The sequence below is a fragment of the Microchirus variegatus genome (assembly GCF_963457635.1).
Source record: "Microchirus variegatus genome assembly, chromosome: 20".
Classification (NCBI taxonomy): domain Eukaryota; kingdom Metazoa; phylum Chordata; class Actinopteri; order Pleuronectiformes; family Soleidae; genus Microchirus; species Microchirus variegatus.
This window is the reverse complement of record NC_139821.1, coordinates 3,190,835-3,210,255: the sequence shown is the minus strand read 5'-3', so window position 1 is coordinate 3,210,255 and position 19,421 is coordinate 3,190,835. Positions and strand designations below refer to the sequence as shown.

The following is a 19,421-nucleotide window of genomic DNA, read 5'->3' as shown; positions in this document are numbered from 1 at the left end:
AATTGACCTCTGATAGTAGGACGATAACTTAGGTTGTGTCGTCGCCTAATCGTCCGCTTCCCTGTCTGCGCCTGATGGATCGAACCAAACCTGAACAAAATGTGTCGTACGTGTTTTGATGACGCAAACTCTCAACTCAAACCGGCCAGAAACTGAGCTGCTGGATGGTCCTCCTTTGCTGTGTCATGGGGGCGATGTTATCGTTTGTTGCTCTTGCACGTTATGCTACACAAAGTCCTGAATACTAAAATACTACTAATACTAAAATATGAGTGCTGTCAAACGTTAACGTGTCAACGGCATCGACGTCAACACGCGGCTGGGAAAATACGCGCGCGACGTCATGTTTCCGTGACTCCCGATCGTTAAAATTAGTCTCTAAAGTAACGCTAGCGCACATACGCAGTAACACAGGTACGCTGGTTATTTGTAGCGCTGCTTTTTTTTCCTTTAATAAACAGACAGTTACATACAGTTCCACTGTAGGCGCGCTACTGGCGCTAACAGCGCTAAGAGCAGCTAATGCGGCTAACAGAGCTAACTGGTAAAACGGTGCTACTTGGACTCCGGCGTCGATGTTGGCGTTGTTCTCGCACGTTATGCTCCACAAAGTCCGAACTGGAAATGATGTCACATCTAAGTTTATAATAATAAAATGTTAGCGCTGTCAAGCGTTAACGCGTCAACGGCGTCAACGTTAACGCGCGACACGTTTCCATGACGACTGACCGGAAAAAAGACGCGCGCGACGTCATGTTTATGTGACTCTGGATTGTTAAAGATAAAGCGGTTACACAGGTACGCTGGTTATTTGTAGCGATGCTAAAAGGGGGCTAATGCAGCTAACGGAGCTAACGCTAAGGTAAACGGGGCCTGGACTTTGGTGTCGCGGTACGTAAACACGACGTCTCGCGCATCTTTTTCCGGTCAGTCGTCATGGAAACGCGCCGCGCGTAAACGTATCTCGAGCTAGCCCTCGTTAGCAACACCGGTCAATAACAACACACTACACGGTATTTTGCACACAACGGTGCTGTTTTAGTCGTATCACATGTGATGTGACATGTGATAGAAGATAGAAGATGTTTGGAGTCTCTCGGCCCACGTTTAACGTCCGTCTCCCTGGAGAAACGTGGCTATTTTGCAATTCAGACAGTTGAACAGCTGGAAATGAGGAGGAAATGAACTGTTATTTATTTGTGCTGCTGTGTATTTTTAGCGCAGTCTCGATGCAGAAAGGTACGGATGTGATTGTGAACTTTGCACATGCACACATGGCGCTTCAGAGGCTCTCCGTGATGGAACGGCGAAAAGCTGAAGAACATTACGCGACGACAGAGACTCGCAGAGTAAACCATTCCGAGTGAGTTTCCTGTAAAAGTAATGAGCGCAGCTGTTTGGTGAGCTGCTTATAGAAGTGCTAATGGTCTCTTAAGGGCTTTGCTGAATGCACTGAACTCCACATACACACACATATATATATATATATATATGTGTGTGTATGTGGAGTTCAAGTCATGACAAATAACACAAAAAAAAGTGCCTTTGCTAAACATTGTCGAGGGTTTTTCTGAGGTATGGAAATAACCTTTAGCAGGTGAGCGCAAGTTAATTGTGCGTTTCCAGTTGCAGGCGGAAGTCAAGATCTCCATGTCGACCACGCAAACCCCCCTGAGATGCCATGTTTATGTGCCGCAGCGCCGGAGTCCGGGCACTGTTTACCAGTTAGCTCTGTTAGCTGCGGTAGCGCTGCGCTAACCCTGTTTTTAAAGTTTAGCGTTACTTTAGAGACTCGTTTTAACAGTCAGGAGTCACGTAAACACGACGTCGCACGCGCGTCTTTTTCCAGTCAGTCGTCATGGAAACGCGCCATGCGCTAACGCGCGTTAGCGTTGACGCCGTTAACAAGCCGAACTCACCAACAACAGCAACAACAGTACAGCCAAAAATATTTGCATTAAAAAAAAACATTTTTGCATACTGCAAATCATGTTTATGTTTTGAAATCGTGTTTTTGGCGTCATGTGGCGCCACCTACCGCCGTCTACCAAACGTTGCAGTCGGTAGAGTCTCAGCTGACAGTTACGTCAAAAAACGAAACTTAAAACCACCTCGGTATTTTGAATTTGAATGTAGTAACCGTCTTTGGCCACATTCTTACATATGGCGCCTTTAAAATGGAAAAATAAAATGTTCATTTTCGTTTAATTTGGGCATCCAGAGCTCTTTGGAGCGGGACGTACGGGATGGCGCTAGCGGTTGGGGTTTAGGGGGCGACCGCGAATGGCGCGGGCGTTAACGCGACGCGTAAAATCCACGTTTGGTGTCAACACAGAATAAGGCTGCAGAAAACCAAAGCGTTCATGTTTTAGAGCAACTTTTTAAATAAACGTATACATACTTTTAGTGTCGTTTTTACGTGTTTCGATGAATGCACTTAAAAGCCTTGCAAACGTAACACACTAGACCTTCGTGTCCAGGTTTGTTCTCTCCTTCAATGTACCTTCAAGTAAACACTCTTAAGTAAACTTCTTCCTTCCCCCCCCCCCCCCCTGCAGGGAATGACCCCCCTCATGTACGCCTGCGTCCGTGGCGACGAGGCCATGGTGCAGATGCTGCTCGACGCCGGCGCCGACATCAACAGCGAGGTCAGTGTCGAACCAAACGGGACGCAACGGACAACAACACAAGTCACCCCCCCCCCGGCTGCACAACATTTTTGTCGTATTTCTGTTGCGTAATTGTGTCTCTCTTTGTTTTAAGTTTGCATTTGTGTTGTTTTACCATTGAAAAAACGATGACTCAGCTAATTTTTTTTGTCTTTTGTTGATCTCCCCCTCCCTCCACTTCCATCTTTATCTTTGTTTTCCTGCGTCTCACCTGCTCGCCGCATGCTCCCCCCCCCCCCCCCCCCCCCCGTTCTCCCGGCAGCTCATTACGCGAAGTGCGCCGATAAACAATAAACAAGGATGGTTTTGCGCTGTGACGACGACGGTTTGTCTCTGCACTGATGTGGAGTAATATTCCACTAATGTTCCCTCAGCGCACGCAGTTCCTTCATCACAGATGCAGCTGCAGTTATTTCAGCTACCGCAACCGCTAAAGCATGAACTTCATTGCACGAGTTTATGTCGTTGTCGTAAATATGTGATGTAATAATAATAATAATATATACGTTTTTATGCTTCTGTGTGCATGTGTACGTGTGTGTGTGTGTGTGTGTCTCTTCACGCTGCAAAAGTTAATGTTAAAGAAAGTTTCACAAAGGCCTTGTTCTTCTTCTGCTTCTAAAAAGAAAAATGCAATATCGGGAAGCAAGTTTTTGAGGAAAAATAAATACATTTTTAACAACATTACGCTTCAATTACCAGCAATAAGCCAAAAAATATGGTTCGAGTCCAAACAACTCTGCTCTTCCCTCTTCTGAAGTGACAAATTCAAGCATTTCTTTGTATTCTATGAGCTGTTTTTGCTACTTAAATTAAGTTAGATTATCTCAGCTTAATCTAGAAAAACAATTTTAAGTCGACTAAATTTTGACCAGTTTTGGGCCTTTTGAGGCACATTTTTAGTCTTAAATTGGCTATCTTAAAAAGCTAGTTTCAAGAACGTTAGCCTAGCCATTTTAAAACATCTGCCAATGGGGCGAAACAAATTCTTTTCCTCTTAAACAAGATTAAGTCGACTAAATTTTGACCAGTTTTGGGCCTTTTGAGGCACATTTTTAGTCTTAAATTGGCTAGCTTAACAAGCTAGTTTCAAGAACATTAGCCTAGCCATTTTAGAACATCTGCCAATGGGGCTAGCCAACTCTTTTCCTCTTAAAACAAGACCATTTTTCAGTGTATTTGTTTATTGTAGCTTGCTAGCTAGCTTGGCCACACTAACAGACCCTAGCTTCAACGGAATAGTTCATGTTTTCTTAATTTAAAGGGTTGTTGTATGAGGTACTGACACGTACATAGCGCTAACTGTGTTGAGTTCACTCCCTGCCCATGGAACACTGAAAATATGGCTACTAGCAAGAACATAAGCGAGGACAAACTGGTTTTATCCACTTAGCTAAAGGCTTCCCTTGTAAAAAAAATCTACATTTGCTTAAGTGTACTTAATCCTAAGAATATGGCTTCTACTTTATCTTTCCATTAGACATCTTTTTTATGACTAGAAACGTGGAGGGTCTTAATATTTCAGCCGCGCGACGCAATCAGTTAATGCAGAAAAGGCTGCGATGTTATAACGCGATTAATAATTCATTCATCCCTGTGAACACAAACACAGTAAGAGTCCCCGCTGATGTGGCGGGGGGGAGAGGGGCCCCCTCGGGGGGGTGTCCACAAATAATTGATGTAATTCAGTCTGTGATTTAAAATTAACCAAAAAAAAAAATACTTTTGGAAACGACAGAGCGAACAAAACGACTTCCACTCCACAGATTTACTTTAGCGTTTTTTTACGGGTTTTTTTGCGTTATTTTCTGTCAGACTCTACCGAGGGAAACGCTCCCTCCGCCGTCTCTGCTCACTCTGCTTCTCGCTCCTCCTTCCTCCTCCTGAATGAATGATAATGCCTTTGTACAAATACATATATACAGTATATATATATATATATATACATATATCTTTCTCTCCCTCCCTGAACTCCACCTATGACTTCCCAGGTGCCAAGCACAGTAAACAAGCACCCCTCAGTTTATCCTGAAACGCGCCAGGGGACGCCGCTCACTTTCGCCGTGTTGCACGGACACGTCCCGGTCGTGCAGGTAGTGACGCTTATGACCTGTGACCCTTCACCTGTGGGCGCTTTGCACCAAAAATGCAAATATGAACAATAATATTAATAATAATAATGATTATTATGTGTCCTCCTTGATCCTGTAATTGTTTTTGTGTGACCTTTGACCTTTTCCACTGGGGACGCAAGGGGCAAAACGACCAGATTTTAGCCACTTAGTGAGGGAGGAAGTCGGTTAAAAAAGCAGCATAAACTTCCACTTTCGAGCCAGAAAACGCTGTCGTACAGTGAGATAAAGTGGACGTTCTGTTAAGTATGAAGCGCTGACTCACGGGTAGTGTTGACCTTTTTGTCGTAGAAGCGCTGAAAACATGGCTTCCAGCGGGGACTCAACGGGGGAAAACAACTGATTTTAACCACTTAAAAACACACTTACTGAACAAAAACGCCACCTGTTTCGTTCTATGACATCTTAAGAACGTGTTTGCCACTTTATCTCACTGTGAAACAGCCATTTGTGGCTGTAAATTCAACTTTTTAAACCACTTATTCTCCTGCACCAAACCCCATTGAGAAAATCAGCGTTTTTATCTCACAGGGACACAGCTCCGCTTGTCCGCCGCTGCCTCGTTTGGCGAGTTTGCGCCACTGCGGTGAATCCCAACAAAGGACGTCAATACCCGAATTCACCAAACAGCATATTTTAAATGAGTGGTTGATGCACGAGTGGCTCAGTAACCCCTGTGTTGCATTGATGTAAAATGGATGATTTTCTTAATGGGATTTGGTGCAGGGAGGAAGTCGGTTATAAAAAGCAGCTTAAACGTCCACTTTCGAGCCAGAAAACGCTGTCGTACAGTGAGATAAAGTGGACGTTTTGTTAAGTGTGAAGCGCTGACTCACGGGTAGTGTTGACCTTTTTGTCGTAGAAGCGCTGAAAACATGGCTTCCAGTGGGGATTCAACGGGGGAAAACAACTGATTTTAACCACTTAAAAACACACTTACTGAACAAAAACGCCACCTGTTTCGTTCTATGACATCTTAAGAATGTGTTTGCCACTTTATCTCACTTTGAAACAGCCATTTGTGGCTGTAAATTCAACTTTTTAAACCACTTATTCTCCTGCACCAAACCCCATAGAGAAAATCAGCGTTTTTATCTCACAGGGACACAGCTCCGCTTGTCCGCCGCTGCCTCGTTTGGCGAGTTTGTGCCACTGCGGTGAATCCCAACAAAGGACGTCAATACCCGAATTCACCAAACAGCATATTTTAAATGAGTGGTTGATGCACGAGTGGCTCGGTAACCCCTGTGTTGCATTGATGTAAAATGGATGATTTTCTTAATGGGATTTGGTGCAGGGAGGAAGTCGGTTAAAAAAAGCAGCTTAAACGTCCACTTTCGAGCCAGAAAACGCTGTCGTACAGTGAGATAAAGTGGACGTTTTGTTAAGTGTGAAGCGCTGACTCACGGGTAGTGTTGACCTTTTTGTCGTAGAAGCGCTGAAAACATGGCTTCCAGTGGGGATTCAACGGGGGAAAACAACTGAATTTAACCACTTAAAAACACACTTACTGAACAAAAACGCCACCTGTTTCATTCTATGACATCTTAAGAACGTGTCATGCATCGAGATAAAGTGATTATTTAGATATTGTCGACTAAAGCGGGTTTAGATTTTATTCTGTGGGCCTTTTTACTAAGTGGCTGAAATCATTTTTCGTCTCCACTGGCAGGTTTTTTTTTGTTTTTTTTTTTCTTACCCGAGAGCGAGCATCCATTTTTCAGGCCGATTCCTGGCGGGCGGCGCCAAGTTAGCATTGATTATGTGTCAGGGCCTCATACGAGTACAACTGCTAAGAAAGAAAACTAAACTGTCCTTTTAATAATGTTTTAATAATGCATGCTCTAAAAGACGTCTAAAGGTCAGTCCCACGGCTGCACAGGGAACCTTTACAAACTCAAGCCACTTCATTTTTAATATTTCATACCTGTTGTGCAGAACTGTAGGTGACTGCGTACCATCAATATTTCAACAGCAAATCGCAGATATTCTTATGTTTTCCCCTGAAAAACAACACGTTTCAACAGCGTTTTTCTCTCGTGTCCAGAGACTAAAAGTAACACACGTCTTGTTTTTTTTCTTCTCCTCTGCAGTTGCTGCTGGACAACAGAGCGAACGTAGAGGGCGCCCTGCAGGATGGGGCGGAGAACTACACCGAGACGCCGCTGCAGCTCGCCGCGGCTGCAGGTGAGGAGTTATTTAATACTTATTACGACGGTGTGATGGGGAATGAGGGTCAAAGTCGCAATACTAAAATAGTTTTACTGTTATGTCGTAAAGGATCTATTTATAGATCATTTAAGCTTCCTTCTGTCCCTTTAAGACGTTTAAAAACCAGATTTTTTTTTTTCTCTTCAGGGAACTTTGAGTTGGTGAGTTTGCTGTTGGAGAGAGGAGCCGACCCCATGATCGGGACCATGTGTCGGAACGGCATCTCGTCGGCGCCGCTGGGCGACATGAACTCCTACAGCCTGGCAGCAGCACATGGCCACAGGTGACACACATACACACACACACACACCTTTTTTCAGCTTCTTAAATAAGAATATTTTCTAGTTTCTTTGATTTTTCAGCTTTTTAAATGTGAATAATTTAAGCTAGTTAGGCTATGTCCATACTACTCCATTTTCTTTAGAAAACACATATACTGTATATATAAACACATTGATATAGATGAACATAAAGCTCCAAATGCTTACCGTCCAGTTTAAATTTAATCTTTTTAGCTAATGCTTTAGCTAATGCTACGTACGGCAATTCCTGCCGTACGTAGCATTAGCTTGCTAGCTTGGCTAGTTATGGCGCAATCATTCAATACAATGACGTTTCCTGAAACTTTTTTTTCCCAATATGGAGTAAGGTTAGCACCAGGCTAACATCATGTAGTTTTTTTCTGCTGACTCATTGTTCTTTAAAGTGGCTTGAAAGCACTCTTAAATGTGAATATTTTCTAGTTTCTGTCATTTTTCAGCTTCTTAAATGGGAATAATGTAAGCTAGCTAGCTAGTTAGGCTATGTCCATACTACTCCCATTTTCTTTTGAAAAAACATAAATATAAAAACATTCATATGGGTGAACATAAAGCTCCAAATGCTTAAATTTAACCTCATCTTCAGTCGAATAAATGGAATTACTGCTCTGAATTTTCACTGTCATTTACAAGAAATTTCAAAAAAAAAAAAACGCAGAGCAATTGCACTGCCGTAAGTAGCATTAGCTTGCTAGCTTGGCTAGTTATGGAGCAATCATGCAATACTTTGAATTCCCAATATAAGCTATAGCTAACCTTACTCTAGCACCAGGCTAACATCATGTAATTTTTTTCCTGCTAACTCATTGCACTCTTAAATGTGAATATTTTCTAGTTTCTTTGATTTTTCAGCTTCTTAATTGTAAATAATTTCTAGTTTCTGTCATTTTTTAGCTCCTTAAAGGTGAATATTTTCTAGTTTCTTTGATTTTTCAGCTTCTTAAATGTATATAATTGCTAGTTTCTGTCATTTTTTAGCTCCTTAAATGTGAATAATTTCTAGTTTTTGTGATTTTTTAGCTCCTTAAATGTGAATAATTTCTAGTTTTTGTGATTTTTCAGCTTCTTAAATGTCAATATTTTCTAGTTTCTTTGATTTTTCAGCCTTGAGAAACCCTTTTCCACCATTTTATGGACCAAACTTAATACTCAAATGATTATTATATTATGAAAATAATTGGTAGGTTTGTGCAGCTTTCATTGACCTCCATTTATTTATTTTTGTAGCCTTAACAAACCCTTAACCACAAGTACCTCAGAAAGGCGGTTCTGCCTCATTAGGACCTGGTTTTTTTGTCTTAATGAGGACTCTACTGGCTCCTGACAAGGGTCGGCGTTTACGCCAGAAAAGGTCTCTCACACAGCCGACATAATAGATGTATCTGTTACCGCAGTCTTGATCCATGTACGCACTCTGGCCGCTCACAGAATAAATCCCCCTGCGTTAAATGAGACGCAGATATCTCGCTTTCTCCTCCTGTTGAACGGCAGCGGCGTAATTCAACAACACGCACGGCTCCAGTTTGACATCATTTTCCCCTGCGGCTGAGGGAGATAAAGTCCATTAACATTCAGGGCACTGACACTGACAATGAGTGTGTGTGTGTGTGTGTGTGTGTGTGTGTGTGTGTGTGTGTGTGTGTGTGTGTGTGTGTGTGTGTGTGTGTGTGCGTGTGTGTGTGTGTGTCACACAATGCAGCGCTAATACAGCAGTCAATTGCGGTGTAAGATGATGATGCTGCTGCTGCAGAGGGTTGTGAGCAAAGTACTCCAGGGGGCAAAACAAATACGCCGAAGGAATGCAAATGTACAAAATACGGCTCCTCACAGTTCACGTAGTTTTTCAAACAATAAAATGTCAGTAGTTTTAAGTTGAGGGATCGAATTAAGCAGCAAGCAGGAGAAAAAAAAGACCTTCAATTTTTGAAAAATAACCTGAATTTGAATTTCACTCAGGAATAATGTTCATATAACAAACTGAACTCACCAACAACAACAGTGCAGCCGAAATATTTGCATTAAAAAAAATATTTTGCAGGCTGCAAATCATGTTTTGGCGTCATGTGGCGCCACCTACCGCCGTCTACCAATCATTGCAGTCAGTAGAGTCTCAGCTGCCGAGCAACCACGGGGTTGCCAGTTACGTCAGAAAACGAAACCTAAAAGACCTCGGTATTTTGAATTTGGATGTAGTAACCGTTTTTGTCCACATTCTTACATATGGCACCTTTAAGTTAGCTAGCTACATAGGCTACATCCATACTACTCCATTTTCTTTTGAAAACACACACACACATAAACAGTAGATGAACATTAATGCTTACTTCCGGGTTTCAATTTAACGTTATCTTTAGTCGCATGAAAGGAATTTCTGCTCTGAATTTATGTAAATGCCGTTTAGTAGACCTTTCTATAAAAACTGCAAGTGCAATTGCACTGCTCTGCGTCGCGTTAGCTTGCTAGCTTGGCTAGTTATGGAGCGATCACGTACGCGAACAGCGACATGACAAATTTATATACTCAATACAATGAGGTGTCTGAAACTTTGTTTTACTCAATTCCTAATTGAGTAAGGTTAGCACCAGGCTAACATGTTTTTTTTTTTGCTGACTCATTGTGCTTTAAAGTGGCCTGAAAGCACTCTCACCTTGGTTTCTATAACCTGTTCTGAATTTTCACCATTGTCGTTTAGTAGAACTTTATAAATAAGAAAAAATAAAAGCGCAATTGCAGTGCTCTGCATAGCATTAGCTTGCTAGCTTGCCTAGTTACGGCACAATCATGACCACAATAGTAACGTAATAAATGTATATATTCAATACACATGCGTAAAAGTTTTCAGTAATATTTGCTGACGTGGCTGAAACTTTGAATTAACAGTATGGAGTAAGGTTAGCATCAGGCTAACATCTCTGCTGACTCATTGTCCCATTGTAACGTGGTTTCTGTGACTGTGATGTATTAGCGTATTAGCTAGCGTAGGATAGTTGTTACATATCCTCACACGCGTTTATGTGTTTACGCAAAAGTTCCGGAACATTGTTAGTAGCTAAACCTACGTATCGCGTAAAACTGTTTTCTCGGCATGTTAGCATGTTAGCATTATATCTGTTATAGCTGAAGCTGAAACGCTCATCGTGATGCAGATACGTTTCACTTTCATGCTGTTTAGCCTTAGTTTGGTCATCAACAACAACAACAACAACTCTTCCATCAGACTCTTCTTTGTTTTGGTTTTTCTTGGTGGTTTTTCGAAGGAGAGTCATAGACCCGTAGCCCCCTGATGGCTGCACAGTGTCACCCGAGTGTCAACAAAGTTGTTTTTCACCTGTCTTGCCTGTGTGACCCTGGTGGTATATAACTGTCGAGGCACTGAAGCGCTGCAAGGGACAAACAGTGTGGAGGTTTTCATTTCAAAGCCTTTCGCGAAGGCTTTCTCGAACATTTATGGTCGCGATCTAAACTTTCTTTACCAAGTATCACCTGAGGTATAAATACTGAGCTCCGCCATCATCACAAACGTTAAAATACAGTGGCGTAAAATAGGCCCAAAGCGGTTTGACACCTAATAAACACGTTATTTTACAGTATTTTTTTTTTTTTTTTTTTAACCTCCAGCTCCAGATAATCAGTTTCAGCGTCTTCATTATTACTCCACAGATCCGTGGCGGAGGTTCACAACCTGCAGTTCGGCTTCATTAAGTGTTTGCAGATTGTTTTTGAGTGTCATTAAAGCTGGAGAGCTGAATGGGCTCAGTGTGGATTGAAATCAGCGCGTGTCTGGCTCTAATTCAGAAGCATTTTACCACTCGAGGAACATCCACTTCACAGATTCGATTCCCCGCCGACCTCGGACCATTTCTCTGTGTTTCCGTCATTAATCCGTGTCTTTACCTTGTGTTTCCCCCTTTCAGAAATGTCTTTCGGAAGCTGCTCTCCCACTCGGACAAGGAGAAGGGCGACGTGTTGTCCCTGGAGGAGATCCTGGCCGAGGGTTCCGACCCGGGGGAGAAGCGGCTGGCTCTGCAGGCCAACAGCACCGGGACCCTGCGAACAGGAAAGGCCAAACTGAGAGCCCTGAGAGAGGCCATGTACCATAGTGCAGAGCACGGCCATGTGGACATCACCATAGACATCCGCAGCTTAGGTCAGATTTACTAATGCATGCTTCACTGGCACACGTGCCCTCGCTCTCTGGCGCCTCCAGCTGTCCTGGAGTCCTGTGCTCATGCTGTGCCCTGTCCTGTCCCCCGTCCAGTACTGTCCAGTCTCGTCCTGTGCACACACCCACTCATCCAACCATGAACACCGCCGAGGTGATAATAGTTTGGTCCGAAGGTGTGAAACGCGGCTAAGAAACGCTGCCCCCGAACGCCTCATTGGCGTGGCGGTCGTCGGTTGTCGAAACAAGCGTTAGCATAAGGTCCGGTTAAGATTTGTCAAGTTAGGGTTAGGGTTTAACCCTTCTGTGACCCTACACTAGTCATTACGGTAGCCCCTCAGGACTTCCGAAACGCTGGCCCCGAACGCCTCGTTGGCCTGGCGGTCGTCGGTTGTCAAAACCAGTGTTAGCATAAGGTCCGGTTAGGATTTGTCAAGTTATGGCTAGGGTTTAACCCTTCTGTGACCCCACGCTAGTCATTACGGTAGCCCCTCAGGACTTCCGATACGCGGCGATGAAGCGCTGCCCTCGAACGCCTCGTTGGCGTGGCGGTCGTCGGTTGTCAAAACCAGCGTTAGCATAAGTTCCAGTTAGGGTTTGGGTTTAGCCCTTCTGTGACCCCACGCTAGTCATTACGGTAGCCCCTCAGGACTTCCGATACGCGGCGATGAAACGCTGCCCTCGAACGCCTCGTTGGCGTGGCGGCTGTCGGTTGTCAAAACCAGCGTTAGCATAAGTTCCGGTTAGGATTTGTCAAGTGTTAGGGTTAGGGTTTAACCCTCTTGTGACCCTACGCTAGTCATTACGGTAGCCCCTCAGGACTAGTGTTGACAGTGTACATTTTACTGACATTGCACAGTCAGTGGGAGGCAACAGGCAACTTTATTGTCGCTAGCAGTGACACGATGTAGCACTAGCATAATGCCAGTAAGTGAATGCCAGTGAACGCTATTCTCTGTCGTGTTTGGGTTAAACGAGAGATTACACATTAAAAGATGAGCTAAGTCGCTAAGTTAGCTATTCTTAGTCTTTGCTAGCCACAATTCCCTACTGGAGCAGCAAATAGTTGTATGCTAATTAGCAGCTGGTTTATCAGCTTTACACTTTTTAATCTTAGTCTAAACCTAAAGCTTCTAAACCTAGCTTGAATTGTACGATAATATGGTGCTACATTTGCCAGCTTGTTAGCTTAATGCTAAAGCACAGACACTGAAAACAGAAGGACATGCTAGCCAGGCTCAAACCTGCCTAATGTTATTATACTATTATGCATATAATGCGGGTTTTAGACAAATTTTTATGTTTTAAAACTTTCCTGTGCATGGTTTTATTACCTTTGGTCAAGGTGAAGTGTCACTTTTTAATCTCAACTACTGAATTTTAAAATGTCGTAAATTTAGTGAAAACGTCGCGCGGGCCAAGGTGACATTGCTCGTTTGCCTTTTTTTTTTTTTGCTCCCGCGTTCGCGCTAGAAAATTTACGATGTTAAAACATAAAATAAAATGGCAGCAACTGTTGGAAATGTCCACTCACTGTCACGTCAGTATTTATGTTGATGTCATGCGCTCATCACTCATCACATCGGACGTCCTTTTAATCACATTTTCCTCCCCACACACACTGATGACTTTCCACTTCAGCTCGCCACTAACACCACGACGTGATGGAAACATGGTCGGTTCTCTCGCTCCCTTGAAGCCACTCAGACTCCAGATTCTCGCCGTCTCTTTTGTTGTCTCTATTGCCGTGTGTGTGTTTACTGTCCATGTGCTGGTCTCTTCCCAGGCGTTCCCTGGACGCTGCACACCTGGCTCGAGTCCCTGCGCACCTGCTTCGTGCAGCACCGCCGGCCGCTCATCCAGGGCCTGCTCAAGGACTTCAGCTGCATCCAGGAGGACGAGTACACGGAGGAGCTGATCACGCACGGCCTGCCGCTCATGTTCCAGATCCTACGAACCAGCAAGGTCAAGCACCGTGGCTCTCGTTTAAAGGGATAATTGTGGTGGTGGTGGTGGGGGGGGGGGGGGGTTGTATGAGGCACTGGCACAAAAACAAATCTGGCAGCAGGGACACAAGGGAAAAAATAATCATCTATGCCTGCTCAAGTCTGCAATATTTCCAGTGAGTGAAACTGAGTTTTTGTTCTCCCATACCAAATCCCATAGCGAAAATCAGTTATGGTGTGGCTGACAGCTAGCTATGCTAATGCTAATCGAAAATTTTTTTTTTGCGTTGTGCCTAATGAGGTTGAGGCACAGTGTTTGTGTTATTATTGTTAGCCCTACGCTAATGCTAATCGTAGCCTCGCCTAGCTTACCTTTGGAAACAGGTCTGCCATGTTAGCCGCAAAGTAGTAGCATGCTAATGCAAAAATAAATATGTGCTCGCGGATTGGTGAATGGACACCTCGTCGTTTCAGTATAACACCGTGAGGACAGCCTCTTCACTCCCACCCCACCGCTCCAGACAGCGCAGCTGCTGCTGATGAGCTGCTGCCTGCCTGGTGAGGCGTGGTAAATCCGTGAAAGTTAAAATTCCTCCAAAAACTGTGAAAATCAAGGATGCACACCATCGGGCCATGGTCAACCCATATACAAAGTCTTAGGGTGATCTGACTCACGGTCAGCGAGGTATGCCTGTCGCAGACAGACAGACGCAACTTACTTTATAGATAGATGGACTTTGGTGCGACAAAGAGAAAACATCAGTTTCAGAAAATGCTGTAAATAAAGTGGCAAACGTGTTTTTGTTGCTGGCATTGATTTTATTCGGTGACTTTTTCCTTGTGGTCCCCACTGTTGCAGCAACCCTGCCTTACTCTTGGCACAGGGAGCCAGAAAGAGGTATGCGTTTCAGTACTTCATATAATCGTACATTTAACAAAACAAAATAAACTTTAATCACTTTAAAAAAAAAAAAAAATGCATGTAAACAGATTCGCTTTTAGACAAAGTGAGGCCGAGGACACGACGAGCTGCCCTGTGTTTTGGTGCCGCGGTGACATTAGCGCGTACATTTGCATAAATTCACTTTGCACTCCAAATCGTATTATCATGCATTAGCATATTTGCGGGGCCACACACACACACAAAGTTTCCACCTCTCACTCTCACTCTCTCTCTCTTGTGTTTGTCGTCTCTTTGCAGAACGAGGTGATAAGCCAGCAGCTGTCAGTTATTTTCACGCAGTGTTACGGGCCCTTCCCCATCCCCAAACTGACGGAGATGAAGAGGAAACAGACCTCGCGCTTAGGTAAAAATAGTGACAGGTTTTTTTTTTTCCCCCTCCGTGTGATGATGGAGTGACAGTGTCACGCCGCAGACCCAGGGGACGCTTGTTTTTTTTCGCGGGGAGTTTGATTTGTCTCTGGCTTTGGTGAGGTCAGAGGTCACCTGTCAATCAAACTGCACTTATAAAAAAGGAAACGCGCTACTTTGTTTTCTTCACACTCTCTTATCTGTTAAAGTCCCTGTAGGTGAGACTCTGCTCTTGTTTTCTCTCACTTTCAAATGTGTTTTGTGAGCAAATTAAAGTTGACACCAAATACGTGTAGGCATAAAACATGAGTCAGCGCATTAGATGCAAATGTCATACACTTAAAGGGGTGATGCAGTTCATGCCGTGACTGATGGAGGGAAGCTAGAAGCTATGCTATCCTTATGCTTTAGGTTAAGGAATTAACCCGAGTTCTCTGAAACGCGAGCGAGAGAAAACTAATGTTGAAAGAGCATTTTAGGTTAAGGAATTAACCCCAGTTCACTGATTGTTAAAAGAGAACTTTAGGTTAAGGGGATAACCCAGGTTCTCTGAAACATAAGCCAGCGAAAACAAACGTTTTAGGTTAAGGAACTAACCTGGGTTCTCTGAAACATGAATTCGGTGACAACAAATGTTGAAAGAGAACTTTAGGTTAAGGAAATAACCCCAGTTCTCTGAATGTTGAACGAGAACTTTAGGTTAAGGGATGAACCCAGGTTCTCTGAAACAACAAGCCAGCGAAAACTAACGTTTTAGGTTAAGGGTTCTCTGAAGCATACATTTGGCTGAAAACCTGGGTTCTCTGAAGCATGCATTTGGCTGAAAGATAACTTTAGGTTAAGGAAATAACATTAGGTCTCTGAATGTTGAAAGAGAACTTTAGGTTAAGGAATTAACCCTGGTTCTCTGAAACATGAATTTGGTGAAAACTAATGTTGAAAGAGAACTTTAGGTTAAGGAAATAACCCCAGTTCTCTGAATGTTGAACGAGAACTTTAGGTTAAGGGATGAACCCAGGTTCTCTGAAACAACAAGCCAGCGAAAACTAACGTTTTAGGTTAAGGAACTAACCTGGGTTCTCTGAAGCATTCATTTGGCTGAAAGATAACTTTAGGTTAAGGAAATAACCTTAGGTCTCTGAATGTTGAAAGAGAACTTTAGGTTAAGGGATTAACCTTAGTTCTCTGAAACATGAGTGAGAGAAGACTAATGTTGAAAGAGCATTTTAGGTTAAGGAATTAACCCCAGTTCTCGAAACAATGAGTGGTGAACGAGAACTTAAGGTTAAGGAATTAACCCGGGTTCTCTGAAACATGAATTTGGTGAAAACTAATGTTGAACGATAACTTTAGGTTAAGGAAATTACCCTGATTCTCTGATACATGAGCGAGGGATAATTAATGATCCAATCATGATTAAACAACAAAAAATTAAAAAAAAAGTATTGAAAAAGTTGTGCAGAGACTTTATACAAACAAAATACACAAATGCAACAATACACACATCAAAAAACACATTAATATGTCATTATTTGGCATAAAAACTATAATATTATAACCCGTTCAGTGTCAAACATCCATTTTTGTGGCACCACATTAATAATAAAGCACCTGTTGGGTTTTAATTCGGCAAATAAAAACATTAAAAACACAACAAAGAGCAATAACGTGACCTTTTATCGCCACAGTTCACGCTTGATTTATGATCCTGACATTTGTGTTCACTTGTGACCTATGATCGTGATGAAAAAAAAGAAGCTGAGAAGGTCATCGACATGTTCCTCTGCAGACGTTTCATTGACTGTGCTGCAGCACCACCTAGTGGTTTTTGTGGTGTACGGCTTTTGAAATTGAAGTGACAAATGGTTTGTTGTCGTTTCACTGACAGAAGATGAATTTATCAGGACTCTGGTGGATGCAGCTGAAATCCAATTGATGTTTCCTGTCTTTTAAAAGTTGTTGTTTTCTCGTGTGTGATAAATTGCTCTTGTTTGTAATTAACAATGTGTTTATTTCTCAGACCCTCACTTCCTGAACAACAAGGAGATGTCCGACGTCACCTTCCTGGTGGAAGGGAAACCCTTTTATGCACATAAAGTTTTGCTGTTCACAGCGTCACCCAGGTAAACGTCGAAAAAACTAAAATATGTTATTAATAATATCACACGACAAAAACCTGCAACCTGCAAAATTACCCATGATTCCCTCTGTTCCACCCAGGTTCAAGTCGCTGCTACAAAACCGACCGGCAGCTGAAAACACCTGCATCGAGATTAGTCATGTCAAGTACAATATATTTCACGTAAGAGGATTTGTTTGTTTATCGTTGTTACCGTGTTTTCTTTGCTACTGATAGATAGATAGATAGATAGATAGATAGATAGATAGATAGATAGATAGATAGATAGATAGATAGATAGATAGATAGATAGATAGCATAATTAGTTATGTAAACAATGAATAAATGAATGGATGGTAGGAGCTAGCTAGCTAGATGGATGGACAGAGATAGCATAATTATTTATTTAAACAATTAATTGATGTGTGGTTGGTAGGTAGCTAGCTAGATGGATGGACAGATAGCATAATTAGTTATGTAAACAATTAATGTATGGATGGTAGGTTGGTAGCTAGCTAGCTAGCTATATGGACGGACAGATAGATAGCATAATTAGTTATGTAAACAATTAATGGATGGATGGAAGGTAGGTAGCTAGCTAGCTAGATGGACATATAGCATAATTAGTTATGTGAACAATTAATGGATGGATGGAAGGTAGGTAGCTAGATAGCTAGATGGATGGACAGATAGATAGCATAATTAGTTATGTAAACAATTAATGAATGGATGGTAGGTTGGTAGGTAGCTAGCTAGCTAGATGGATAGATAGATAGATAGATAACCAGTAGATTCTGAACTAGAATCAGAATTAAAACACGAGGATCGGGTCATACTTTAACTCTTTCATTTGTCTACAGCAGTGATTTTGTGGTTTAGGAGTTAACCTGGTATTTAGTTTCAATCTAAAACGAAAGATTTCTTGGCCAATGTATTCATATAATTCAAATTCTTGATTTGAAGTGGACAAACAGGCACCAAAGAAATATTCAAGGGGGTTTGACGGTAATTTATGGATCATGTTTTCGCAGTAAAGATTTTAAAAGTCCTCACTCCTGCTTCACAAAATCATTCATATGCACTCCTGCACTGAGGTTTCCCTGTAGACAACGTCTGACTAACAAAAACCTGGTAAACACAGATCACTGTGACGCAAATGGCTAGATCATCTGCATACGTGAATATATTATCAGGGTTTTGCCAGGTCAAGCCAGGTCTGCATCTCCCCGAGTGATCAGATACTTCATAACTCTCTTGGTAACAACTTCATTGTGAATAAAAAAACAATCCAATTTCCTGTGTTTCAGTTGGTCATGCAGTATCTGTACTGTGGAGGCACTGAGTCCCTGCACATACGCAACACTGAAGTCATGGAGGTAAAGTCAGACTAAATCCCGCTCGCCGAGCGCCAGCGTCGGTGCCAGTAGAATCATTCCTAATCTCATTCTGTGTGCGTGCGGCTCTACTGTTCCCTGCAGCTCCTCTCTGCAGCCAAATTCTTCCAACTAGAGGCCCTTCAGAGACACTGTGAGATCATCTGCTCCAAGAACATCACCACGGAAACCTGCGTGGACCTCTACAAACACGCCAAGGTGAGGAACCGTCTCCGTGGGAACTCTCTCACTGGGGATCTTGTGTGAAAAATGTAAACTTTTACAATGGATGTAGTTCATCCTGTTTCAATGAAGCCAACCTGGAAGTAATAGTATATTAAATAGCCACCAGGGGGCGATGCTGCTAGTAGCAAAAATAACTTTGAGATAATGGAGTCTGAATCACTAGTTTCATGTCTTCTTGACTAAATCTAGATGCTTAAATATGCTGAATTGCTGTCATGTGATTGTCTGATTAGATGTTTGTGTTTAAATAAAGTGACTTTAATCAGGGCCCCCCCTGACAGTCTCTGCACTGTCCTCCTCCCTTTGTAACGCAGTTCCTCGGTGCCTCGGAGCTGACGGCCTTCATCGAGGGCTATTTCCTGAAGAACATGGTGCTGCTGATCGAGCTCGACTGCTTCAAGCAGCTCCTGTACGAGCCGGCGCCCGCCGAGAGCCCCATGTCCAGCCCCGGCATCTGCTCCGACATCCTCCACGACCTGGAGAAGACGCTGGCCACGCGCATCCACTCCATCCACCTCTCCACCTCCAAGGGCTCCGTGGTGTGACGCCATCCCCCCCCCACCGCCCACCCTGCCTCAGCATCCGCGCGACGCCGCTATTAAAGGTCCAGTGTGTACGAATTAGTGACATCCAATGGTGAGGCTGCAGACGCTAACTCCTCTGCTAGCATCCGCATACCAGAAAGCATGTCGTTCATCTGCGTTGTAAGGCTTCTTCTTCAGAGAGAATCGGCTCTGGCTGATTTGTCCATTTTGGCAATAGAAACAAGGCGGAACAAGATGGCGGGCCTTTGGAAAGCAAGACCCTCGTCTGAAAAGGCTTCAGGGCCCTTCGCAAGACACACGGAAGGTGCAAGATTTATTTTCAACCAAGGCACTTGAGGAGTTTTCTTTATCCTTTATTTAGCCTGGAAGGTTCAATTGAGAAGGGC

At 43.1% G+C, this 19,421-nt stretch overlaps 1 protein-coding gene across 1 annotated transcript in view; it reads left to right on the top strand.

The window, feature by feature from the left end:
* Positions 1–19,035, top strand: part of LOC310941788 (ankyrin repeat and BTB/POZ domain-containing protein 3-A) — a gene marked incomplete at both ends in the record, with an annotated part of 178,178 nt that extends 159,143 nt beyond the window's left edge. Inside the window, 12 exons of the mRNA XM_083907036.1 lie at positions 2,559–2,648; positions 4,661–4,762; positions 6,895–6,988; positions 7,160–7,295; positions 11,247–11,479; positions 13,281–13,459; positions 14,642–14,747; positions 16,773–16,875; positions 16,973–17,054; positions 18,179–18,247; positions 18,350–18,463; positions 18,805–19,035. Coding sequence (XP_083763162.1) covers positions 2,559–2,648; positions 4,661–4,762; positions 6,895–6,988; positions 7,160–7,295; positions 11,247–11,479; positions 13,281–13,459; positions 14,642–14,747; positions 16,773–16,875; positions 16,973–17,054; positions 18,179–18,247; positions 18,350–18,463; positions 18,805–19,035 — 1,539 coding nt within the window. The remainder of the gene's footprint in view (positions 1–2,558; positions 2,649–4,660; positions 4,763–6,894; positions 6,989–7,159; positions 7,296–11,246; positions 11,480–13,280; positions 13,460–14,641; positions 14,748–16,772; positions 16,876–16,972; positions 17,055–18,178; positions 18,248–18,349; positions 18,464–18,804) is intronic.
* Positions 19,036–19,421: the final 386 nt, after the last annotated feature.